This window comes from Microcaecilia unicolor, chromosome 8 (genome assembly GCF_901765095.1).
Source record: "Microcaecilia unicolor chromosome 8, aMicUni1.1, whole genome shotgun sequence".
Lineage (NCBI taxonomy): Eukaryota > Metazoa > Chordata > Amphibia > Gymnophiona > Siphonopidae > Microcaecilia > Microcaecilia unicolor.
This window is the reverse complement of record NC_044038.1, coordinates 224,446,929-224,474,609: the sequence shown is the minus strand read 5'-3', so window position 1 is coordinate 224,474,609 and position 27,681 is coordinate 224,446,929. Positions and strand designations below refer to the sequence as shown.

Below are 27,681 nucleotides of genomic sequence, written 5' to 3'. Positions count from 1 at the left end.
ACAAGTCTCTATCACTGGCTTTTTTTGGAACTATTATTTTAACTGCTCTTTTTCCTAGGAAAGACCACCCCTTTACATAAGTCATTACTATTCCCCTTTTACTTACCCACCACTGACATATAACACGTCTAAAAGTTGATCCTTCTCTTTCATTCGTCCCTAAGCATTGAGTGGGGGAAGGGGAATGGGAAGGAGGAACTCCCTGGGAGTCTCGAATACTTTCTGTGCTTGCCACTGGCCACCTGGTGATTTTAAGGGCACAGAACTCCGGCACTGGAAAACACCAGCTGGAACACCGAATTGGAATTACAGACCAATGCTCTAATTTGCATGCGGTTAGTGTTGAGCATTGGTCGTTAAAAAGGGAAGAAACACTCCTGGTGCATGCCCACAAGAGCTGGGCAGTAGACACAGATCTTGTGTGCATGCCCGGTCAATAGGCACACTGAGGGAGTGAGAGCAGTACTTGGAGGATTGCTCCTGTAGTCAGAGGGAGAACGTGGCCAGTGCACTTTCTGCTCTTTGGGGAGCTTCCCGAAGTTGACGTCTGTATTTGTTGGCTTCAATAGAAAATCTTGCCTTCCTGCCTCACGCAAAAGCCATATTGAAAGCATCAGCACGAACCAACGGGCAGAGCGAGGCAGGATGAGTTTGGCACTGTGCACAGGGAGTAGCAAAAGTAGTCGAAAAGTGTCATGGAGTTACCGGGGTGACTCCGGTTTGCGATGAAGAGAGCACCACAAATGTAGCTGGGGCGAAGGAAATGAGCTTGAAGACCATGATCCCCGGTACTGGAAGCAGGGAAAAGCTCTGTGCGTGCGGGACCCTAACAACAGCTCAGAGCTGTTGGTAGTTTTTAGTTGTTAGGGCAGGGGGTTTCCATGCGCTGTTTCTCTGAGCATTGCATTGAATCGCTAACGGCTTCATTTAAATACCAGTGAGCTCATTTGCATAGGACTTTCAGTGGCTGCTTCTGTGCACGGTAAAAGTGGGCCCAAAAGCCACCGTGCACTGGTCACACAATAACGTTTCATTTAGACTGGCTAAAACCAAAGCCACTCTAAATGAAACATTACGAGTCCGGTTTGCTTTGAGCATCCCCCCCCCCCCACCCCCACCCACCAATGAGCAGCAGAACCACTAACCACCATGAAGCAACCTTCAGAAAAATTTATGGTTAAATCAGTTTTTATGGCAGCCTTAGAATTTCATCTTGTCCCATGTTTAAGCTTTTAAAGAAATTACAGTCATATAACGACAGAAGTGTCAGCTGGGGGAGAAACAATATGGAGACTCAAGTAGAAATTAAAGAAGGTGAATGCAAGGGTACAATGATGAAACATAGGAAAAGTATCAAATCAATTTAAAGCTTGCAGTCACCTCCCCTGATGCTTATTCTGAGCTAGCTCCTTTAAAACAACATTATATACATCTTGCCAAACACTCCCCATGGTATCGTGAAGGCTTACGGTTATTAAAACAACAACAAGTATGTCAATTGGAGAGAAAATGATGTAAAAATAGCTCTCAGGATAATAGAGCTCATTTTAAAGCTATTGTTATGAACTAAAGATAAGCAATAAAGAACTGTAAAAAAAGATTATTTGGGGAGGTTTGTCGGAGGCGGCAAGTCGACGCCCAAGAGCCCGTTTTTAAATTGTGAAGTCAATCAACTAACTCAATTAGAGCACAGTCTAGGACCAGAGAGGCTTTTTCTTGTTAGGACTTAACGACACATTTTGAAGACAAGATTTGGAAAATACTTGAGTCTACCATTCACATGATTTGTTTGGACTCTGATGGTAGTTCAAGGCAAATGAAAAAAAGGGGGTGGGAATGACCAATGTGTCGATTATTCCTATGGATGCTCAAACTGTATTGGAAAACAAGAATGGGTGTAATTCTATAAAGTGGTGCCTAGAGATAGGTATCAATTATGTCCATCAAAGATGCCATTAAATTGACAGACGCTATGGCCCCGATGCTCAGAAGCAAACATGGGCGCTAGAGGTCATTAGCACCAGACTAGTGCCCATATTTGCCAGTGCAGAAAGTTCAGAAGGCCCCCCTGAATTCATATCATAGCGCCTCACCTCGATCTCGTTCCGTGTGAAAGAAGCGCAACAGCGGCAGTCTGCAGATCGCCTCCCTTTGGGCCTTCCCTCCCTGTGTTCCGCCCTCGTCTGACGTAACTTGCACGAGGGCGGGACACAGGGAGGGAAGGCCCGAAGGGAGGTGATCTGCAGACTGCCACTGCTGCGCTTCTTTCACACAGAGCGAGGTCGAGGTGAGGCGCTATGATATGAATTCAGGGGGGCCCGGTCCGGTGGTGGACGGAGGGCGCCGGGCCCCCCATTGGAGGCCCGGGCCACGGGAATTTTGTCCCCCCTGCCCCCCCCTTTCAGCGGCCCTGATGCACAGAAAACAGCACCCAGAAGAAGGGCATCTTTGCCACACAAAACCCAACACCAGCTTGAAGCAGACGTTACTCACTTGTCCAGCAAGGTGACGGGGTGGAAGTTTCCTTCCTTTCCATGTAGCCGGTCTTTTTTCTGTAGAGAGGATATGTCAGGTGCAGCTTTATGAGAAGTTTGAAGGAGTACAAGAGTTTTCAAGGAGTTTGAAGGAGTCATGCAAGTGAATCCTTTTTCCAATCGAAGACAGCGTGCTGCGGGAATGTGAGGGGTCCATGCGAGAGGAGCGAGGACACGCAGCTGCTGCAGCCCTCCCATTCCACTGCCCTTCACTCTCAGGCTGGTTCCCTCTGCCTTTGCCACACTACCTCTCCCCCCGTCGGACTGGGCATGACCACAAGATTTTTGCTTAGGTGCAGCTCTGGTGTGCATGCCCCTGGCACAATCCTGCCGCTTAACTTCCTAATGCTGATGATAACAGCATGCAAATCATTTGCACACTATTAGCGCCAAGGTTTAGGGAGTTATTTTTGAGTACTGTTGTGGCGGTATTTTCTGGTGCTGTTCGGAACCGTGCCAGAGTTTTGATCATCTGGGCCTCTGTGCGGTAGACGCTGTTCTATAAGGTAGTTCCATAGTGCCTAATCGCAAGGGGGACGAACGTGTAGGCAGCAAATGGATAGACAATGGGTATTTCTCGCAATCACACACGTAGTTTATACAATACTATAAAGTACACAAATCACTTGGCAAACCTAGGCACGCCAACTTACTCCTGCCATTGACTTAGTGTACAAGGGTGTGTCGAAACATGGCCGCACCAATGTTGACTTTATACTAGTATTCTATAATGGCATCTTGGCACTAAGATGATGTTGTAGAATTGGGACTAAGCTCAGAGGATTGGGGCACCTAGTGGTTGGCGCAAATTTACAGAATTGCCCTTAATATGTATCAACATCCTTATGACTTAACTCTTTTTAACATTATTACTCTGCAGGCATTACAGGCAATTTGATTATAAAGTTCATCACGTGTATTTTAGGTTGTCTTCTTTGGCCTACTTAAATTTTGTTCTACCAGCTTAGGGCCTTGGCTTCGTTGAATAATAAATACAACTCTATAATGAAGATTGCTTCAGTTGATATTCAGCCGCTAAACAAATAAGTTATCCACTTAGTTGAGGTCTGCCACATAATCCCCCTAATTTTATATACGGCGCTAAAAATTGCGTGCACAAATTTGGGTGTGAGCCCAATTTGTATGCACAATTTAATTGCATAACGAGCCAATTAGCGCTGATAATTGGGCACTAACAATCAGGGGCAGACTGACCATATGGGCAGTACCCGAGGGTCCAGGGGTTCTCCCTCCCTGCAAAATACAGCCCCCCCGGTCCCAACTTAAAGGGCCCCTGGTGGTCTACTGTCCTCTTCAGGGTCAGGAAAGATCCTCACTCTTTCCTGCCCACTGCCGCTACTCTGTCCAGCAGCACGTGCCTCTTCATTTTCTAAATGGCTGCCGATACTTCCCTGTGGCAATCTCGCATGACTGCTGAGACCAGCGAGGCTACTGCGGGAAGTCTCGGCAACCATTCTGAAAACGTTATAGCATTGGGCACAGCAGCGGCAGCGGGCAGGAAAGAGTGGGGAAATGACTTACAAATTTAGATAAGGTCTTCGACTCATTATGGAACATTTTGCAAACTGCTGAAAGCGCACTTATTTGAAAAACATGTCTTACCTAACATACACTAACTAATGATTGACGATATTTAAGCTCTTTCTCTATTGCTTGTAAATTCCGAAGAATGCACTTCTTTTTCTTGATGTAAGTTGCACTGAACTCTTTGTGGGAATATTGGCAATTAATAAGAAATAAGTGGGTCCTTTTACTAAGCTGTGGTAAAATGTGGCCTGTGGTAGTGTGGGCTCAGGTTTTTGGCGCACACTGGACCACTGCTTACCGCAGCTGGGAAAAAGGGCTCTTTTCCTGGGGCACAAATGTCCACACACTAAAAATAAAAATAGTGAGTGGCTATTTACTGCCTGAGCCCTTACCACCACCTATTGACATAGCGGGAAGGGCTCACGTGCTACTCATGCGGTAATCGATTATCACACGCTAACGTGGCTACGCTGCCGATTACCGCCAGGAACTCCTCTTGCGGTAAAAATTTTAAAAATATGTTTTTACCGTGTCAGTGCGCGCGCCAATTTCAAAATTACCGCCAGGTGCCCACGCTAACCGTGCGATGGTGTCAATTTGGCATACGCTACCCACATGGTAAAGTGGACCCCCATAAGAGGGGCATAATCGAACAGAAACGCCTATCTCCATGGGCGTTTATCTCCGAGAACGGGTCCGTGAAGGGGCGGACCGAATCATATTTTCGAAAAAACATGGACGTTTATCTTTTTTTGAGCTGGGCGTTTCTGTTTTTCAGCGATAATGGAAACCGAAAACGCCCAGCTCAAAAACAAATAACTCCAAGACATTTATTCGTGGGAGGGGCCAGGATTCGTACTGCACCGGTCCACCTCACATGCCAGGACACCAACCGGGCACCCTAGGGGGCACTTTTACAAAAAAAAAAAAAAAAGGTAAAACAGCTCCCAGGTGCATAGCACCCTTCCCTTGGGTGGTGAGCCCCCAAAATCCCCCTCAAAACCCACTGCCCACAAGTCTACACCATTACTATAGCCCTAAGGGGTGAAGGGGGGCACCTACACGTGGGTACAGTGGGTTTGGGGGGGCGGTTTGGAGGGCTCCCATTTACCAGCACAAGTGTAACAGGTGGGGGGGGGGGGATGAGCCTGGGTCCACCTGCCTGAAGTCCACTGCTCCAGTGACCTGCATACTGCTGCCAGGGAGGTGGGTATGACATTTGAGGGTGAAAATAAACAGTTGTGAAACGGCATATTTTGTGGTGGGAGGGGGTTCGTGACCACTGGGGGAGTCAGGGGAGGTCATCCCCGATTCCCTCCAGTGGTCATCTGGTCATTTAGGGCACTTTTTGGGGCCTTATTCGTGGAAAAACAGGATCCAGGAAAAGTGCCCTAAATTCTCGCTAAAAACGCATATTTTTGTTCCATTATCGGCGAAAGGCGCCCATCTCTGATCGGCAGATAACCACGCCCCAGTTCCGCCTTCACCACATCTTCGACACGCCCCCATCAACGTTGTCCGCATCCGCGACGGAGTGCAGTTGAAAACATCCAAATTCGGCTTTTGATTATACCGCGTTATTCGTTTTTGTGAGATAAACGTCCATCTCCCGATTTAGGTCGGAACTTGGGCGTTTTTCTCGTTCGATTATAAGCAGGATAGTAAAGTGAAGTATTCAACTGGCGGTAGCCAGCATTTAAAAAAAAAAATGCAGACCATCGCTGCTAAATTAGCCTAACACGGTAGCCACTTTCTTAAGTTATAAAGCCTAGCAGTGTGTAGCCACATGCTCCAGCACTGAGGGGCCCTTTTACTAAAGGATTGCCGTGCGACAACCCAGAACTATCACTGGCCCAACATGGCTGCCAACGGTAGTTCTGCCTTGAGCATGCACCATTTCCGGCGCTACGAAAAATACCTCCAGAATTTCTAGTGCGGCGTGGCTGATGGTAAGTGCTCCTCCCTGCATGGTCATGTCTTTTTTTTTTAGAGGCTTTTTACCCACAGTAGTAAAAAGGGCCCTGGCGTGTGGCAAAAACGGACCCCGCTGCTACCGCAGCTTGGTAAAACTACCCCTGAGTTATAAACTCCAGCAACATGCATACCCTGGAGGAAACGAGAAACAGGGGTGATATGATACACACGTTCAAATATTTGAACGGTATTAATCCGCAAACGAACCTTTTCTGGAGACGGGAAGGCGGTAGAACTAGAGGACACGAAATGAGGTTGAAGGGGGGCAGACTCAAGAAAAACGTCAGGATGTATTTTTGCACGGAGAGAGTGGTGGATACTTGGAATGCCCTCCCGCGGGAGGTGGTGGAGATGAAAACGGTAACGAGATTCAAAAAAGCGTGGGATAAACATAAAGGAATCCTGTTCAGAAGGAATGGATCCTCAGAAGCTTAGCAGAGATTGGGTGGCAGCGCCGGTGGTTAGGAGGCAGGGCTAGTGCTGGGCAGACTTCTACGGTCTGTGCCCTGAAAATGGCAGGGACAAATCGAGGTCAGGTATACATATAAAGTAGCACATATGAGTTTATCTTGTTGGGCAGACTGGATGGACCGTGCAGGTCTTTTTCTGCCGTCACTTACTATGTTATGTTACTATGTAACAATCACTTCTCCCAGTTTTCAGTTGTAAAGCCCAGCGCTACGCAGTGACATCCAATACTGCCCCTAGGGAAGCCCCTCCCTCTTCCTGTCCCCGACCCTAAGCTCCAGGACTGTGTTGCAGTGCCCGGTTTTTAAAGCCCAGTACTTGGCTCTGACCTGCCATTTGTCCTCAGCTCTTGTTTGGCATCTGCTCAGAGGCTTCATGCTGGAATCTCTTCTTTGAAATGTTTTCTTTTGCCATTGCCCTTTCCACCAGAGAATTTTGACATAAAATTGTGCTTTAAATTCAATATCCCTCATTAATATTTCATGATTACAAAGTGTTAAGGGTAATGTCAGTGGGAGGAATGTCTGGGTGGTTAAAACGGGTGAATCAGAAGCAGCTGACGGTGGCAAGTCAGAATAGTAAAGACACACTGCGGCTTCTGAAGTAATCGGATGTGACATGCAGCTGCACCAGAGGGGAAATGCAACATTTACTGACTTGTTCTCCACATCTGAGACGCTATGTATAAATATTTTACTTCTGATTCTTGTCACTTTGTTTTTGCTGTAAGAATGGAAGTCTTCTGTAACATAACTTTGGGGCCAGGTACCTATGGTGTGTTCTTCATAATGTACCCATTAAGCTTACCTCCTAGACCACTGGATCACCCTGGGACAGCGCAGCCACTTATATCATGGCTAAGAACATAAGTATTAGCATACTAGGACAGACCGAAGGTCCATCAAGCCCAGCATCCTGTTTCCAACAGTGGCCAATTCAGGTCACAAGTACTTGGCAAGATCCCAAAACAGTACAATACATTTTAAGCTGCTTATTCCCCTAGTCCATTTTAATAATGGTCTATAGACTTTTCCTTTAGGAAGCCATCCAAACCTTTTTTAAACCCTGCTATGCTAACTGCTTTTACTACATTCCCTGGCAACAAATTCCAGAGTTTAATTACATGTTGAGTGAAGAAAAAGTTTCTCCGATTCGTTTTAAATTTACCACTTTCTAGCTTCATTGCACGCCCCCTAGTCCTAGTATTTTTGGAAAGCGTAAACAAGCGATTCACGTCTACCCATTCCACTTCACTCATTATTTTATAGACCTCTATCATAAAACAGCCTTCAATCGTATCATCTCACTCTTAAGACAGTGATGCCATGTCATGCTGTGATGTATGCAAAGGGGAGAGGGATCCAAAGCACAGGAAATAAAACTGAGATAAAAGAGCACAATCGGCTTCCAAGAACAGGTTGACAGTCAAACTTTATTGAAGGACCCGACACGGGCCGTGTTTCAGCGGAAGTTATATATTTATATTTTTACAAACTAATGAAACGTATCCTACTATATAAATGAAGAGTGACCGACATGCCGCGCATGCGCAGAACAGCGCAGCACGTCACACCTCTCCTGACGTTCCTAGAGGCAGGAACACAGCTGCGGGTGACCGGCGAGCACGGGGTGGGAATTGTCAGACAGCGGCTCTGAGGCACAGTCCGACAGGTCCGATCAGCTGCAGCCGGCGCTTCCCTCTGCGACATTCCTGGGCGGGGGCTCGGCTGCACCCGGCGGGGCTCCAACCGCTTTCTTCACGGTGCTTCTTTTGCCCGTTTTAATATTGTTTTATAAACTTATTTGGTTTGTCTGTATGTATATAAATATATAAATTCATGTTGTTTTTAATAGACCCCTGACGCAGGTGTTCCGCTGAAACAAGGCACATGTCGGGCTCTTCAATAAAGTTTGGCTGTCAACCCATTCTTGGCTCATTTTGCTTGTGTTGCTCATGCTTTGATGCCTATCACAGCTGAACTCAGCTTCCTACTACATCAGCACGCCTTCAGCCATTCCAGATAAATCCCAAAAGTCATCACATTCAAATCAGTAATGTGTCGACGGTGCTCCTGGGAGAACCAAATTTAAGGACCGTTCTATTGAAACATGTTAAGATCTGGGCTTAACACGTTTTAACACAGGACTTTCCCCCATGTTACGTCTAGGTTTTCTGTGGCAGTGTTTAGGGCTTTATAAATTATTGCTTTTTTCAGATCGCGTGCCAACTTTTCTAGTAGTGCGTAGGACTTGCAAAAAATTAATACTTAGCGCCTCTTATTTAGGAAGCTAAGTACTCCTGCTTTCAGTCCACATTATCAAGTTAGTGGATGCTAATCAAAACACACAATCTAGTAATACTTCCAGGGGCGTAGCCAGACCTCGCGGTGGGAGGGGGCCAGAGCCTGAGGTGGGGGTAATTTTGGTCTGCTACCCTTCCGCTGCCCCTCCTGCCGCCTCGCTGCCCCCTCTGCTCTGCCACCTTGCCACCCTGTCGCTCCCTCCCCACCCACTGCTGCATTTAGATACTTTGGCTGGCGGGGGTCCCCAACTGAGCTCAATTTCACTAAAAGGAGCGTGCAGGACATGAGGGGGAAGAGAGAGCAGGGCAGGCAATGCGGCGGCGTCGGGGACCAGCATTGGACAAGGCTTCAGCTGGTAGGGGCTGGGGACCCCCGCCAGCAAAACAGGCCCAGAGGAAATTTGAGGGGGCCAAGGCCCCCATGGCCCCACGTAGCTACAACACTTCTACACCTACAGCTCGCCCCCTCCTGAAAAAAATTTAAAAAAAATTAAAATGTTTGATTAGCACACAGTAACAAATTTATTTATTTATTTGTAGCATTTGTATCCCACATTTTCCCACCAATTTGCAGGCTCAATGTGGCTTACATTTGCCATAATGGCGGTTGCCATGTCTGGGTAACAGAATTACAAATGACTGCAAAACGTTTTACCATGTTTTGTGGTAAGCCTTTTTTGGCACGCTAACTGCCCTTATACATTTAGGGGTCAATATTCAGCACTAGTTAACTAGGTAGGAGAAGCTTCCCCCCGGTTAACTAGCACTGATCGGTTCCCTTAGGCTGTAGCACATAACCGAATACCCTTACTAACTGCTGTGACACTATCTGGCTAGTGCTGGGTTGATCCAGGGGCAGAGTCCTAAGTTAACCAGGTACCATCGCAGAATATCAGTAATACCTGGGTAACTCCTGACAGGTCATGGAGTAACTGGATAAACAGAGCCATACCAGGATAAGACCAGCACTAAGGGGCCCTTTTACGCTATTAAATGGACTTGGAAAAATTCCGCATTTTTAGGTATAACTTGTCTGGAATGTTTTTACGTTTGGAGAGCGTGCCAGGTGCCCTTGACCTGGATTGGCCACTGTCGGTGACAGGATGCTGGGCTAGATGGACCTTTGGTCTTTCCCAGTATGGCACTACTTATGTACTTATGTACTTATGTACTTATAAGCCTGCCAAGCAGGGGCGTAGCCAGACTTCGGCGGGAGGGGGGTCCAGAGCCCGAGGTGAGGGGGCACATTTTTGCCCCCCCCAGCAACGCTGACCCCCCCGCCATTGCCAACCCCGCCGCCACCGCCACCAACTTTGCCCCCCCGCCGATGACCCTCTCGACCCCTCCTCCCGCTGCCAACCCGCCATCGCCTGCGTTGTACGTGCAGGACGTCAGAAACAAAAGGAAGCCTTTTGCGGGAAGACCTTGGCTGGTGGGGGTTGGTGTCCCCCGCCAGCAAAGGCAGGTGACGGCTGGAGGGGGGGCCCAGGTCCAAATCTATGGGGGCCCAGGCCCCCCTGGCCCCACGTAGCTAAGCCACTGCTGCCAAGGGCTTGCCGTGCAGCAATTCGGTTCCACAGGAGCCCGACGGTAGTTCACCGCATGCCATTTCCAGAGCATCAAGATTTTTTTTCTTCAAGGAACGGGGACATGCCCAGAGGTAATCGGGCAGCGTCGTGAGTTGCCCAGTTACATCCGGGCTACTGTGGGAACTCTTACCGTCTCCTAAACAGTGGTGTACCTATGGGGGGCCTTGGGGGCCTGGGCCCCCCAATTGGATCCAGGCCCCTGGTTTTGCTAGCAGGGGTCCCCAACCCCTGCCAACCGAAGCCTTTCTCCAGCACTGTTCTCTGCGCATTGCCTGCCCTGCTTCTTCTCACGTCGCACGCATGTTCGGTTTTAGTGAAGGCAATGCGCAGAGAAAGGCTTCAGCTGGCGGGGGCTGTGTCAGGGAGGCAGAACAAACTGTGCCCCCTCCACACACACTTTGGGCTCCAGACCCCCCCCAAATGTTGAGGTCTGGCTACGCCCCTGCTCCTAAATAGGAGACAGTAAGGGCTACCCCAGGAAAGGGCCTTGCGGCAAGTGTTGAACTTACTACATGGCCATTTCCTTACTTTAAAAAGAAGCCTTTCACTGGTGGCGGTAAATGGGGGCCTTGGCGCACAGCAAATCCGCATGCCAGTGCCACCACAGGGCCCCTTCTACCTCCGCTTGGTATAAGAAGCCCTCAATGAAGGCAGTGCATGCAAATGTATCTCATGCATATTCATTATGGATATCTTGAAAACCAGACTGGCTTGGTATGCCTTGAGGACTGGGCTGAGGTACACTGGTGTCACAGTAAGGAGATGTTTGTTTTGCTATGGTCTGCATTGCCCTTTGCGTTCTGGTGCTGTCAACCTGGCACCTTGCAGAAATGATTTAAAAAAAAAAACTGTTTTCTAGAGATGGGCACAACCCAAAAAAATGTTCTTCCATTATCAGAATTTTTTCAAATGTTTCCATATTTTTGAGTGTTTGCTTTGATTTGTTAACCCACATTTGCTTTTAATGTGCTCATTTTATGAACATTAGAACTTTCTAATGCATGCAAATCAGTTGTACAGATGTTGGGTTTTTTTTTTTTTGGTTTTCATGCATTAAAATTTTTACACTACCTAAATGAACTGAATCTGGGCTAATGAATGCACATCCTTTTCTTTTTCTCTCTGTCTTTAGAAGCCCTCTATAGCTATTTTTTTTATCTCTTTCCATTTCCATCTCTCTGCAGTGCTTTCCCCTCTTTCTCTTCCTTACACTAGTCAGTCGCCTCTAGATCTTCCTCATTTCCTCCCCTGCTCTCCTTATCAGCAATTTACCGCTTACCTCTCCCCCTCAACTGCCTTCCTCTATATCCCCCTTCACCTGGCTTCTGCATTGGTTCCCTATTTATTCTTGGCACATAATTAATCCTTAAGAAATAAGACAGCCTGGTGGGATCAAACAGCAAGACAGGTTTGCTGTTCAGACACCACCTGCACGGCTGTTTTGCTGCACAGAGTATTAAAAGCCACACTTGAGGGAATAAATACAAAGGCGTATCCGTGCTAGAGCACTGGGGGCTGAGGAGAAAGCACACAGAGATGGGTTTCACTGCTACTGACGGTCACAAAAGCAGAAGTTGGACAAAGCACCAAGAATTTGAAAAGGAATTCCAAGATAGCAAACACTCAGCATCCATTTTCCACATACCAAACTTCAGCTTCAAGCTTTTCCTCAGGGTGTTGGAGGCCGAAGCTTTTTCTGCAGAACAGAAACTCATTCACATACAAACATTCCACTCTTGCAGGATTCAATTGGCAATGTCAAAATTCAGTCAAGGTTAAAAATCACATACGTTAATTGTTATTTCCTAGGAGATGTCAAATAAGGCAGGGCTAATTCTGGCGATGAAGGTTTATCATCATCTTCTTGGTGCTAACACTTAGAGCAACCCTAATTCACATATAATCTATTGAATGCACACCTATCAAGTCTTTAAAAAAAGAAGTCTCCCCAAAACCACTTAACTTTGTGTTCACGCTAAAGTGTCCTTCTCCAGGTGGCGCTTCTGATGTATGCTTTTGTAAATTACTGTAAGCCACATTGGGCCTGCCCTTGGGCGGGAAAATGTGGGATATAAATGCTGTAAATAAATAAATAAATAAATCATCATCAAAACTTTCAGAATCTCAGTTAGTTCGTGTTTCTAATTTTGCTGACGAAAAGATCGATGGAAGATTGTACTCTCAGGTTTTGAAGAATACCTGCAGTGCAGAGCCCCAATTGCTTATGGAACGAGCTGGACCCCTTTCTTCCCAAGGTCCATCTTTCGAAACCTGGTACAATCAATAGTGCTTAGTCACTTAGATTACTGCAATGCACTCTACGCTGGCTGTAAAGAGCAAATCATCAAGAGACTGCAAACCGCCCAGAACACCGCAGCTAGACTCATATACGGAAAAACAAAATATGAAAGTGATAAGCCCCTAAGAGAGAAATTACACTGGCTTCCACTCAAAGAACGCATCACGTTCAAGGTATGTTCTCTAGCTCATAAAATCATCCACAGAAATGCCCCAGCCTACATGTCAGATCTGGTAGACCTGCCACCCAGGAACGCTAAAAGGTCATCCCGCACATTCCTTAATCTTCACTTCCCCAGCTGTAAAGGCCTAAAATAGAAACTAACGCATGCGTCAAACTTCTCTTACCTGAGTACACAGTTAGAGAACGCATTGCTGCGCAACTTAAAAACCACTTATGAACTAACTAACTTTCGCAACTCCCTGAAGACCCACCTATTTAACAAGGCATACCAATAAGATCAGCAACTATAAATGTAATACATTGCAAACTTACCTATTATCAACTCTGCTTTTGCTTATATCTGCTTGTTTGAATTTCGATTACATTATTTTCTATGGCATGTCCACCTTACCTATTATTAGTACTGTTTTCTACTTAAATTTACTTATTTAAATTTCGATTATGCTATTCTTTATGTAACACTAACTGTTATCTCCCAATCTACCATCTACCAATAATGACACATTGTAAGCCACATTGAGCCTGCAAAGAGGTGGGAAAATGTGGGATACAAATGCAATAAATAAATAAATAGAACCAATGACATTGATTACAGAGGTGTCAGTACCATGCAGTTATTCTGTGAATTGGGTGCAAGGAAGCCGGACATAGTGGTAAAAGAGAAAAGCGGCAGAACGACGTTGATCATAGAGGTGTCAGTCCCAAGCAATTACTCTGCGAATTGTGTGGAGGACGAGAAGATCCTTAACTACCAAAAAAAAAAAAATGCAGTCTGATACCAAGAAAATATGGCAAAAATATACAGAAATGCTTCCAACTGTATCAGGTGCCACAGGCCTGGTTAAAAGGAATTTTCAATGTAATCTCCTGTTGGCTTAGGATTACTAGGAGAGTAAGTCCCTGTAACTGTGTGGAGTGACTGGGAGGTCCCTGGGTGGGAGGAAGACCAGCCCAAGGGGAGTAGCTTTGGAATAAAATGCAGAGAAATAGTGCCCTGATTGGACGGAGATAAAGAAGAGTGTTTGCCCTTTAGGGAGGGTCATTGGTTGCCTGATGGTCCCCTGCCACTGTGACCTGGAGGAGTAAATACATGATGCAACACCAAGATTCGCAACCACCAGGCAAGCAGCTGCACAAGGATGTGTGAAATGGAGCAAAAAAAAAAAAACCAATACAGCCATACATAACACAACGAATGCAGCCAAAATAGCAAAATCAAAAATAGTAAAATTAAAAAACATGTGACGCTCCGATTCCCCAATGCGAGCGACCTGAACCTGCAAAACAGCATCAAGTGAACCACACCATGTGCAACCGTGGGGCAAGCAGAAGATTGCAGTTCAACCCTGGGGAAGTTGTTAAAGAAAAGGAAGAGCAAATGATGCCTGAAACCTCGCAAACTTACCTCAACCTACATTACCCCAATTGCAAAGGACTCAAGTACAAAGCCTACTACAGATCAAACTTCTCCTTCCTAGGCAGCCAACTCTGGAATGCCCTCCCCAGACCTATCCGATCAATCAGGAACTACCTACCCTTCCGGAAATCACTAAAGACCCATCTCTTCAAGCAAGCCTACCCAAATGAACCAAACTAATCCTATGAACCCAACTCTGCAATGAATTCCAGAGTTTAATTACACGTTGGGTGAAGAAAATTTTTAAACAAATCGGAGAAAATTTTTCTTCACCCAACGTTTAATTAAACTCTGGAATTCATTGCCGGAAAATGTGGTGAAGGCGGTTAGCTTAGCAGAGTTTAAAAAGGGGTTGGACGGTTTCCTAAAGGACGTGCATAAACCGCTACTAAACGGACTTGGAAAAATCCAAAATCCCAGGAATAACATGTATAGAATGTTTGTACGTTTGGGAAGCTTGCCAGGTGCCCTTGGCCTGGATTGGCCGCTGTCGTGGACAAGATGCTGGGCTCGATGGACCCTTGGTCTTTTCCCAGTATGGCATTACTTATGTACTTATGTACCCAACACTTACACATCTCCACCCACCTATATCTTCTACCACTCTGCCATACTCCACTTATATTGTCCCTATCAGGCTTCACTATCAATAATCTGTAATCCCTATTACTATGTAAGCCGCATTGAACCTGCTTTGAGTGGGAAAGTGCGGGGTACAAATGTAATAAATAATAATAAATAAAGGGGAATCCCAATTAGGAGAAGTAAAACCATTGGCTGTAAAAAATGAGCTGTGGCTCAGGAAAGCAGCAACTGTGAGGAGAAGAACTATAGGTGGGTAGAGGAGAGGCCGGGAGCATGAGATTGGAGCCAGGGAGTGCCCATCCCAGGACTAGGGTGAGCCAACGCAAAGGTCACCCTGGACGAAAATGTAAATAGGGTCAAGGAAGAAGTGGTACGGGAGTCTCCTCTGAGGATACCAGAAGGATTGTGGTTTTTAAAGAATTATACTGGGAGAGTTTCTACAGTTGATGCTCTTGAGTTTGGAGTTGAAGAATAAACAGTTCGAGTTTCATAAATTGCTGACTCCTGAGTGTTCTTTGGACTTGAGAGAGTATAAGGATCTCTTTCAAGCTTGACTAATCTAACAGCTAGCCTTGTTTTACGCAATTGCTTTGGACTTGATCTTGGGTTTCCTGGGGGAGAAGAAGGTAATCCCACCTGCTAATGCTTCTTTCCCCAGGTGGAGGCACTGAGTGGCAAGCCGGTAAGGGTGGACGGAGACTGCCCTTGGTAGGGCCCCAAACCCAGAAGCGCCCAGGTCAGGGCTGTTACATCAAGAAGACCTGGATAGGTTAAGACATTACATCTGATCTTACAAACTCCAGAAGGAATCACTCTTGGCATGATACAAGTACTACAGTGAGCATTAGTAAATTTGAGAGACTGAGATCGTACTTCACATACCCTGGCTTAGGACTGAGGGTTATTACTGTCATAGTATGTGCAACATTAACCGATTTGGAGACATTACACCGGAGACAAACCAAGATATAAATTACCTAAAACTACTGCAACACATAGGAGCTTTTGAGACCACTAGGGCCCTTCCATTTGTATTGGAATAATCTTGACTACCTGCAAAGAATCCATTTAGAAAATAATAGCACATGGATACAATACTTAGGCTGTATGTCCATAAAGTTTACCAGTACCAACTTCTACATTCCTTGTCCCTGTGAGGTCTGGGTTTTGAATTATATCTGGAAAACACTGCTGTCCACTGCAGACTTGATATGTTCTAGTACCAGGTATTCTTTGAACTGCTAGTACACGCTTCTAACAAATGTGAACCATCAAGCTTCAGAAAAACAGAAAATCCACAGGCTACAAAAAAACAAATCAGAGGAATATACTAGTCAATATTCAGCTGGTGATGGTCAGCGTTTTTATGTGGTGACACTGCAGGCAGAATTAGACTTGGATATTCAATGCTAGGCCATGTCTGGGCATTGGCATTAAATATATGGGTCTGACTGGCCAAGAGTTTGCCGAGTATGCTGCCAGAGCTTATGTGGGTCCAGGCTAATATTAGGTGGTGATGATACCATGAGGCCGCCACTAGAGGTTGGGGCTTCCATTTTGACATCGGAGCCATGCTGGGCAGGAGCAAATGGGCATCGCTCCTGCCCTGTGGATCCTAGATCACAAGGAATTCTAAAGATAGGCCCAGGGGGGGCCTACAGGGGGATACATTTATTGGGGTGCTTAATGCTCCTCAGGGGGAGAGGTTGGGAGGGAGGGGGATCAGAGATTGTTCTGGGATGGTTGGGAACAGGGGCGTAGCCAGACTTCGGTGGGAAGGGGGGGTCCAGAGCCCGAGGTGAGGGGGCACATTTTAGCCCCCCCACGGTGCCGCTAACTCCCCCGCCATTGATGACACCCACCCCCCGCCACTGCTGACTTTGCCCCCCCCTGCCGACGACCCTCTCAACTCCCCCGCCGCCGCCAACCTGCCGTCGCCTACCTTTCCTGGCGGGGGACCCCAACCCCCACCAGCCGAGGTCCTCTTCTTCTCGCAAAAAGCTTCCTTCTGTTTCTGACGTCCTGCAGAAGGAAGCCTTTTGTGAGAAGAAGAGGACCTCGGCTGGCAGGGGTTGGGGTCCCCCGCCAGCAAAGGCAGGCGACGGCGTCGGTGGGTTGGCAGCGGGAGGGGGGTCAGGTGGGTCATCGGCAGGGGGGGTCCAGGGCCAAATCTACGGGGGCCCAGGCCCCCCTGGCCCCATGTAGCTACGCCACTGGTTGGGAGGGAGGAGGGATTGGTGTTTGGTTTGGGGTTATTGGGGAGGGGGTGGAAAAGAAAGGGCACCCTTGCAGGCTATCAGTCACTACCTGGTAGTTACTTGGGTGCCAACAAATATTCAGTGCTGGACAAATTTAGGTCTACTATTAATATTGTCTTACTTGCCTGGTTAGCTATGTGGGCACCTGCACTAAATATTGTTGGCACCCGCATAACTCATGGCTCCTTCCTGGCTCCACTCCCAGAACACTTCTCTGCTGCCTGGTTCCAAAATAGCCGGTAATGCCAATATTCAGTTAAGAGCTGTTGAATATCGTTGGATAGCTGACCCCAAGCAATTTAAGCGGGCAGGAGTTTGCGCAGCAAAGTATGGTGGTCAGCGCTCCTAACGACTAGAGCTGGTGTCAGCAGAGAATGTCAAAGGTTTTTCAGGAATTGCTCGACATGCTCTATTTCACATGTATTAAAATCAACGATACAATAATGTTATTTGGCAATGAACTTGAGCTTTCCAGTGACTCTCAGGCTGTGAATAGATGCGCGAGGGCAAAGAAACTTGGCCCTGATCTAAAGCTAATGGAAACTGGTTTGTGGAATGGATTGTAGAGGAGGCCCCAGTGTGCATTGTAAACAGCTGCTACAAAGCCCACTGAGATCTATCCCTCAGATGTTAAAGCAACAAATGAACAGAAGGAGCTGAGAGAAGAGCGCTGCTGTTGACTGAAATAACTGATCCTTGATTATCCCTCATTACAATGAGAAAGTAGCTATTTCATCTACTATCAATTTATAATGAACAGTAAATACTCCACAAAAAAAGCCCAACTTCCTGCTCTTAGAAACAGAGAAACATAGACAAATGAAGGCAGATAAAGACCAAATGGCCTATCCCGTCTACCCATCCATTTCGTCTACTATCCCTTCCTCTCCCTTAGAGATCCTATGCTTTTTTCCCATGCTTTCTTGAATTAAAATATACTTTTTGTATCCACCACTTCCATCAGGAGGTTATTTCACTAATTCACCGCCCTTTCTGTGAAAAACTATTTCCTCAGGTTACTCCTGAGTCTGTCCCCTTTCACCTTCATCCTATGCCCTCTCGTTCCAGAGCTTCTTTTCAATTGAGACTCGCCTCCTATGCATTTCTGCCATGGAGATATTTAAATGTCACTATCATATCTTCCCTCTCCTGACTTTCTTCCAAAGTACACATACCTGGATTCTATATATGGTGCTCAAAAATCGGCGCCCAACTTTGAGCGCACATCAGAGATGCGTGGCGTAACAATTAGTTGAATAACGAGCACTGGAACATCAATAATTGGGTGCAAGCAACCAATTATTGATGCTAACTGCATGCACATCTTGCTGCATGCTCTTCTATAAAGCATGGCATCTAACTTCATTCGTGTGGATCTGAAAAGGGGGTGTGGCCACAGGGGCGTGTTGGGGGCATTCCACAGATTTGCGCACAGATTTATAGAATTTGCTATAAGAACGCCTTTCTTAGGTGCTGGCATTTACAGCTGATTTTTGCAGCTGTAAAGTCTGGCACCTATATGTTTAGCCTGGAATTGGCGCTAGGCGCGATTCTATAAAGCGTGCCCAACTTTTATAGAATTGTGCTCGTCGCCGATACTTTTGAGCTTCCCTTCATATTGTATAAGCCTTTTATTTTTCTTGCTTGCATTGGGACCAAGATAGGAATATGGACAACAGCCAGCAGATGTGGCCACTGCAATGTAAAAGAAAATTAGACACCCATCCAAAAAAGGCATGGAAGACCCCAGCAGGCTTACACCAAGGGTCATAATTTCTGCTCTGGCTTTAAACTGACCCTTGGATCACATGACACATAGAACGTAGTCAGATCCAGAAGTGAACTCTAATTGTTCTTGAACAGGAAACATAACATATCCTGTCTCACCTGCCTCCATTGCCAGGACAGTGAGGTTGTGCCATCCAGCTGTCTCTCGATCCAAGGCCTTCCCTATGGTGAGAGCCCCAGTGTTGGCATCGATGGCAAAGATGCTTTCCTGGTCAGTGGTATGGTCAATGGAATACCTAGGCAGAAATACAAAACAAAGCAAAAAGCCAAGCATGAAAGAGAAATGTCATATTACAGCCCTTTTACTAAGCTGCGTTAGGTGTTTATAGGCTACTTTTTACTAAGTGGCGGTAAGCCCAACGCAGGCTCACCGCTCGCTATACAGCAAGTACCGCTGGGCTACAGCAGCAGCCTGGCGGTACTTCTCACTCCTAGTGCGCCGTCATTTCTGGCGTTACAAAAATGTATTTATTTTTGTATCACCAGAGTGTACCCGGCGGTAATCCCGGTTACCAACGGGTTAACGCAGGAGCCCTTACCACCACCTTAATGCTAACTGTTCGCTAAAAATACTTTTTATTTTTTGCTTTGAGGGAGTGTGTAAAGAGGACAGTGAGTGGGCATTCCTGCGCAAATTAGTTAGTGCAGCTACATTACTCTACACTTTCCTCCTGATATTTGGCGCTATTTAACCAGTCAGAACGACTGCTGACTGGTTAAATAGCACTTAACCGGCTATCTGCCGATATTTAGCAGGGGATAACCAGTTATCAGCTATCTGCCGATTGTTAAACCGGGTTTCGCGGGCATATTTAGCCACGTGAAAACCTGGTATATCTTTGGCCGGTTAAAGATAACGGGCTAAGTCTGAATATTGACTTAGGGGTCCTTTTACTAAAGTGCACCGAAAAATGGCCTTCACTGTTGTAGGCGCGTGTATTGGACGCGCGCTGGTCCATTTTTCAGTGTGCCTGCAAAAAAGGCCTTTTATTTGGCCGAAAATGGATGCGCATCAAAATAAAAATTGGAGCGCGTCAATTTTGGGCCTGAGACCTTACCGCCACCCATTGACTTAGCGATAAGGTCTCACACATTAATAGGGAGGCATGCGTACACTGCCAATTACCGCCCGGTTAGTGCCACATGGTAGAAAATAAAAAATATTTTCTGCTGCACGTATTGGACGCGCATCAAAAATGGAATTAATGCCTGGGCATTCGGTAGCTGGGTGGTAGTTCCAAACTGATGTGTGTTGGATGCGCATAAGCGCCTACGCGCCTTAGTAAAAGGGACCCTTAGCTGGTTATCTTTAAATTTGCCAAAAATAAACTGGATATTCAACGCCAGTCACTGGACACAGCCCAGCACTGAATATCTCTCCTCTTCAATCTGTTCAAAATTCTGCTGCACGACTAATATTCCACCAGTGTCGTTATGCTCATATTAGTCCTCTCCTCAAGTCACTTCACTGGCTTCCTATCTGTTTCCGCATACAATTCAAACTCCTCTTATTGACCTATAAGTGCATTCACTCTGCAACTCCTCAGTACCTCTCCACTCATCTCTCCCTACAATCCTCCCTGGGAACTCCATTCACTGGGTAAATCTCTCTTATCTACACCCTTCTCCTCCACAGCTAACTCCAGACTCCGTTCCTTTTATCTTGCTGCACCATATGCCTAGAATAGACTTCCTGATCCTGTACGTCAAGCTTCATCTCTGGCCGTCTTCAAATCTAAGCTAAAAGCCCACCTTTTTGATGCTGCTTTTAACTCCTAACCCTTATTCACTTGTTCAGAACCCTTATTTTATCATCCTCACTTTAATATTCCCTTATCTCTTGTTTGTCCTGTTTGTCTGTCCTAATTAGATTGTAAGCTCTGTCGAGCAGGGACTGTCTCTTCATGTTCAAGTGTACAGCGCTGCGTACGTCTAGTAGCGCTTTAGAAATGATAAGTAGTAGTAGTAGTAAGTAGTATCTGGGCTTAGCACAAGCCACGGGAGTTAGTCAATCTAACTTCCGTGGTCTGAATATTGGCCCCTTACTGATTAGTACAGGATGACTGCATGAGCCCTTACGACAAAACAGATGTCAGTAAGTGCTCAATGGGAATTTATTTTAATGGCTATGCACTAATGGCAGCTAAGGTCTTCCTTCTATGTGAAGTATCGGTAGACCCTGAAGTTGGCCACCGTAGGTCATGGTCTGATTTTTGGGAAAGGAAGTGAGAGGAAGAACCACATAAGCTAAGTACACTTTTTGAATACTGTAACACTGCAATACAGCAATACTATTAAAATCCTTTTGGGTATTATGTGTAGGAGCTGTTGAATTAGACAAGGAGGTTTTTTGTTCCAGTGATGAACCAGTCCCTGCTCCCGTTGCTCAGTGTAGCCGGGAGCTTCTTGAGGCTTTTTCCTCCTTGTATTTTCACAGTATTTTCAAATCAGACCCTGTAGGAGAACCCTTGATACATATTTCTGTAAATATTACCATATGGCCATTAATATAAAAAATTGGAAAATCGGCCTCTTTACTGCTGCAGTAAAAATGGCCTTAGGGTGTGGGCAAAACCCGTACTAGGGCACCCTAAGACTAGTTTACTGCAGCTTTTTTGTTTTTGTTACATTTGTACCCCACGCTTTCCCACTCATGGCAGGCTCAATGGGGCAATGGAGGGTTAAGTGACTTGCCCAGAGTCCCACTAGCAACATTCCATGTAGAAGTCAGCCCTTGCAGATCACCAATGTGGCCGCGCAGGCTTCTGCTTCTGTGAGTCTGACATCCTGCACGTACGTGCAGGACTTTAGACTCACAGAAGCAGAAGCCTGCGCAGCCTTCTACATGGAATGTTGCTAGTGGAATAGCAACATTCCATGTAGAATCTCCAATAGTAGCAACATTCCATGTAGAAGTCAGCCCTTGCAGATCACCAATGTGGCCGCGCAGGCTTCTGCGAGTCTGACGTCACGTACGTGCAGGACGTCAGAGTCACAGAAACAGAAGCCTGCGCAGCCTTCTACATGGAATAGCAACATTCCATGTAGAATCTCCAATAGTAGCAACATTCCATGTAGAATCTCAAATAGTTACAACAGAATCTCAATAGTAGCAACATTCCATCTAGAATATCCAATAGTAGCAACATTGTTTGTTTGTTTGTTACATTTGTACCCCACACTTTCCCACTCATGGCAGGCTCAATGCAGCTTACATATTATATACAGGTACTTATTTGTACCCGGGGCAATGGAGGGTTAAGTGACTTGTCCAGAGTCACAAGGAGCTGCCTGTGCCTGAAGTGGGAATCGAACTCAGTTCCTCATTTCCCCAGGACCAAAGTCCACCACCCTAACCACTAGGCCACTCTTAGTAAAAGGACCCCCTTATGACATAAACCAATGCTCTTTTTCCTTCTACTTTCTCCCTCTCTCGCTGCAAATTTCAATCAGCTTATTTCCCTTCCATTTTTCTCATCTTTGCTGCCTGAAATGATGTTTACAAAATTGATGGACCAACAAAAACATAGTGGTTGGGTGTAGTAGGCTGTGAGAGTCAGGGTTGAACAGATTTGTTTGTGAAATGATATTTGTTTTACTGTCCTTTTGACACGAGGAGGTAGTTTATATTTATCTCAAATATTACGCTTCTATAACCGTATTTCAATGAATTTCCATGATGTATGGCATATCCAGTCTAAATACATATAGCACTTCATGTTCTGAGAGGGCAACTTTTCTCTTTGTCTTACACTAAGGAAAAACTCCCTTAGATTGAATTTTCCTCCAGCGAGGAGAATGTGAAGAGTGACATTCATAAGTCTTTGCTGCAAGGTTTCAAATGGCTCCAGGAATGAGCCCTCTAGTAATTTTTCTCCAATTCTTTTCTCCACCTCGTGTGTCCTAGTTTCATTCTCTTTACTTTGCTCTCTTTCACCCTAACCCCTTGTAGTATCAATCCATCTCTCTCTCCCAGCCCTCATCCCTTCATATTTCCGTCTTTGCATTAAGCTCTCTTCCCAGTATCAGTTTAACGCTCTCACAGTACAGTATCATTAGGTGGTACAGAACATTCAAAAACAGCACAAAACTATTTCTCTTCCCATCCTATTTGGTGCACTCTGGGCAAGTCACTTAACCCTCCATTGCCCCATGTATGCCGCATCGAGCCTGCCATGAGTGGGAAAGCGCAGGGTACAAATGTAACAAAAATAAAATAGATACTATTGGAGATTCTACATAGAATATTGCTACTATTGGAGATTCTACATGGACTGTTGCTATTCCACTAGCACAACATTCCATGTAGAAGGCTGCGCAGGCTTCTGTTTCTGTGAGTCTGACATCCTGCACGTACGTGCAGGAAGTCAGACTCACAAAAGCAGAAGCCTGCGTGGCCACATTGGTGATCTGCAAGGGCCGACTTCTACATGGAATGTTGCTAGTGGAATAGCAACATTCCATGTAGAATCTCAAATAGTAGCAACAGTGGAGGAGTGGCCTAGTGGTTGGAGAGATGGACTCTGGTCCTGAGGAACTGAGTTTGATTCCCACTTCAGGCACAGGCAGCTCCTTGTGACTCTGGGCAAGTCACTTAACCCCCCATTGCCCCATGTATGCCGCATTGAGCCTGCCATGTGTGGGAAAGCGCTGCTGCCATGAGTGGGAAAGCGCAGGGTACAAATGTAATTTAAAAAAAAAAACTTTTTTTCTTCCTCTACTTCAATTCCTCCATTCCCTTCTCCCATCCTTCTGGCTTTCGCTTCTTCCTTTCCTTTTCAGTCTCTATCAACCATCTCCCTTTTGAACACTGCTGAGTCTTCTTTGAAAGGAACAATGGAAGAAGAAGTAGATTAATTTAGTTCATTTTCTTGTTGCCTGTCTTGTTCCTGGATGCATTTTCCAGGCTCCTATTAGAGCAGGGGATATGAGCAACCGCTCATTCGCAGCCATGTGTTGTGTTCTGTTAATGGGAAATTTTCCAAATGTGGCGTGAAAAGCTTTTTATTTATTTTTGAAACCTTATTTATATTTTTCCGTTCCTTTTGTGCTTGTACAGGTCTCATTGTTCTCTCTCTCTCTGTCCAAGTCTGCAAAACACCCTGTGTCTAACATGTGTTACGTGAGTTGTGAATATCACAAGAAACATTTATGCTTTAGTCAACAAGCGACACAATTTAGGGGAATAAAAACATAATGAAAGCAATGCATACACTGTCTGCCAACAGACAAAAAGAAGTACAAGACAAAGAAACTTGTGGCTTTGCTTGTAATTCTGTTCTGTGTCTGCTCAAGAGCAAATTTCATCAGATAAAGTGGGGAAAGAGAATGAGGGGCCCTTTTGCTAAGCTGTGTAAGCGTCTATGTGCGCCCAACGCGCCAAAATGGAGTTACCGCACGGCTACCGCATGGCTCTTGCGGTAATTTCATTCTTGGCATGCGCCCGATACACACGTCCAAAAAAATAGTTTTTATTTTCAGGCACGCGCCAAGTGGCACTTGACGCACGTAGGTCATTATCGCCCGGTTGCCGCGCGAGTCTTTACCGCTAGGTCAACGGCCGGCTGTAAGGTCTCAGACCCAAAATGGATGCGCGGCAATTTTGATTTTGCCGCATGTCCATTTTTGGTAAAAATATTTTTAAAAAAAGGCCTTTTTTACAGGCGCACTGAAAAATGGATCGGCGCATGTCAAAAACTCACGCCTACATTACCGCAAGCCGTTTTTCAGCGCACCTTAGTAAAAGGACCCCTGAGCCAGGTACATGGCTGGACCCCAATGCTGTGTTGCCTGATTCCAAGAACTGAGAGCCAGGGCCAGGGAGAGAGGAAGCGATACTTGGAAGATGCAGTTGTTCATGACTCTGGCAAACTACCTACATTCTCCTAAGAAATAGTAAAGATGTGAACGGCTGGATTTTGTTTTCCTTTTATTTTGTTCATTTGGAATTTTGTTTTGGTGGTTGTTGTTTATTGTTAACTGTTATATAAAGCTCCCCCCCCCCCCCCCCAGCTCGATATTCCACCCCAGACTCCCTGCTTACCCACATTCCCTGGGATTTTCACAGACAGAAACAATCCTAGTTACTCATGCCCTTTTGATGCCATCTTTCAAAATGGCACTGCCTGACACAAGGGCACTGACAAGATAGTAAATGACGGCAGAGAAAGACCTGTACGGTCTTTAGCTGCAACACAGCAAAAGTAACTAACCCATGCCAGATGATACTCTATTAGGCTCATTTTCGAAAGAGAAGGGCGCCCATCTTTTGACACAAATCGGGAGATGGGCGGCCTTCTCCCAGGGTCGCCCAAATTGGCATAATCGAAAGCCAATTTTGGGCGCCCTCAACTGCTTTCCATCATGGGGACGACCAAAGTTCACGGGGGCGTGTCGGAAGCGTAATGAAGGCGGGACTAGGGCGTGCCTAACACATGGGCGTCCTCGGCCGATAATGGAAAAAAGAAGGGCGTCCCTGACGAGCACTTCGACGACTACTTGGTCCATTTTTTCTTGCGACCAAGCCTCAAAAAGGTGCCCGAAATGACCAGATGACCACCGGAGGGAATCAGGGATGACCTCCCCTTACTCCCCCCCAGTGGTCACGAACCCCCTCCCACCCTCAAAAAAAAAAAAAAACTTTAAAAATATTTTTTTGCCAGCCTCAAATATCACACCCAGCTCCATGACAGCAGTATGCAGGTCCCTGGAGCAGTTTTAGTGGGGTACTGCAGTGCACTTCAGGCAGGCGGACCCAGGCCCACCCCCTCACCTGTTAAACTTGTGGTGGTAAATGTGAGCCCTCCAAAACCCACCACAAACCCACTGTACCCACATGTAGGTGCCCCCCTTCATCCCCAAGGGCTATGGTAGTGGTGTACAGTTGTGGGGAGTGTGTTTTGTTGGGGTTTTGGGAGGCTCAGCACAAAAGGTAAGGGAGCTATGCAGCTGGGAGCTTTTTCTGAAGTCCACTGCAGTGCCCCTTAGGGTGCTCGGTTGGTGTCCTGGCACATAGGAGCCAACTTTTTAAAATTATTGGGGGTGCTAAGCCCAATGGAAATAACCCCTCCCTGGATACATACAAGGAATTTTCTCAATATTGGGGGTGCTCAAGCACCCACAGCACCCACAGAGTCGGCTCCTATGTAGGGGGACCAATGCACTACGAATGCTGGCTCCTCCCACAACCAAAGGGCTTGCATTTGGTCATTTCTGAGATGGGCGTCTTCAGTTTCCATTATTGCCGAAAATCAGGGACGACCATCTCTAAGGACGACCATCTCTAAGGTCGACCTAAATTTCGCGATTTGGGCGTCCCCTACCGTATTATCGAAACGAAAGATGGCCGTCCATCTTGTTTCGATAATACGGGCTTCCCCGCCCCTTCGTGGGGACATCCTGTGAGGACACCCTCAGGAAAACTTGGGTGCCCCGTTCGATTATGCCCCTCCATGGGTCTTTTAACTAAGCTGCATTAAAAGGGGGAATGCGCTAGCGTCAGCATGTGTTTTTGACACGCACTGAGGCTCCCTTTTACCACAGTGGGTAAAAGGCTGTCTCTCTTTTTTTTTTTTAAAGAAAGTGAACCACTTACTGCATGCCCATTTCAGGTGGCAATAAGGGCTCCCATACTAACCCAGAGGTAACCAGGTAGCACAACTATCACTGGGTAAGTACAGGCACTACAAAAATAGAAAATATTTTTGTAGCACCGGAATTGGCACACAATGGGTGTGACTTTTACCGCTGGACTCCTGTGGTAGCCCGGTGGTAGCTCCGGATTGGCATGCGCCAAAGCCCATTGATGCACGCCAACCCTTTAGTAAAAGGACCCCTATGTGATTAAAAGATCTTTATTTCCACATCCAGGACTTGACACTGGCCATGTTTTGGCCACTAGGCTTGCAGCAACAGTCTAAAATACAATCATATCACAGACCAATTGGAGAACATAAAGCAAAACAAAATCAGTAACAATAAATATGCATAAAACCATAACTCATCCATTAAAAACACATCAAATATAGATAAAAGGGGGGAAAAACAAATAATGATAAAATATATTGCTTAAAGGTAAAAAATACACACTACAAATAAAAATGCAAAAATTTAGTAGGAAGAAAGGAAACTGCCATCCCAGATCATTTTATCACCATGCTTAATAAAGTTACTTTAATATAGCTTCGGCTGATGAGATATCTTGGTCCACCCCTACTTTCCTGTACTTGGTTGTTGGACTACACGTGGGGGGGTTTCTTACCTTGACCTTTTGGTTGCTGTTTAAAAGAAAACTCCATCAACAATGTAAACTTCATATATGTTAGCCATTTCCGTAAACATGCACACCCTGTGAGGGTCTGTTCTGTGTTTTCGGCTGACTTTCTCAAGCCATATTCCAAAAGGCATCAGTCTTGCATAGGCTATTTTAATTTATACATTATTTTACACTTTCAATTTCATATCAGCCATCCATAGTGCTCTGTATGTTGAACATGTAAAACAACATGATAAATCGGTACAAATATAAATAAATAAAACAAAATAAAAAAATACAATATTCAAAAATAAAACAAATAAATATATATATATGAATTTGTGATGTCGTACTGGTGCAGACTAGGGATTGTTCTTGCCCCATGAAGACCCCAAGCATAGTAGGTAAGCTGATGAAACGGGGGAGTGCAGGGGGAGAGGTGACAGCATGTTTAGTTGGTGAGGGAAGGAATTTAGACATTA

The 27,681-nt window shown here is 45.9% G+C and overlaps 1 protein-coding gene across 1 annotated transcript in view; it reads right to left on the bottom strand.

Annotated features, from left to right (window-relative positions):
• The window catches only part of CDH22 (cadherin 22), a 426,692-nt gene that overhangs the window by 50,047 nt on the left and 348,964 nt on the right, over positions 1-27,681 (bottom strand). The window contains exon 8 of the mRNA XM_030212813.1: positions 19,045-19,181. Within this exon, the coding sequence (XP_030068673.1) occupies positions 19,045-19,181 (137 nt within the window). The remainder of the gene's footprint in view (positions 1-19,044; positions 19,182-27,681) is intronic.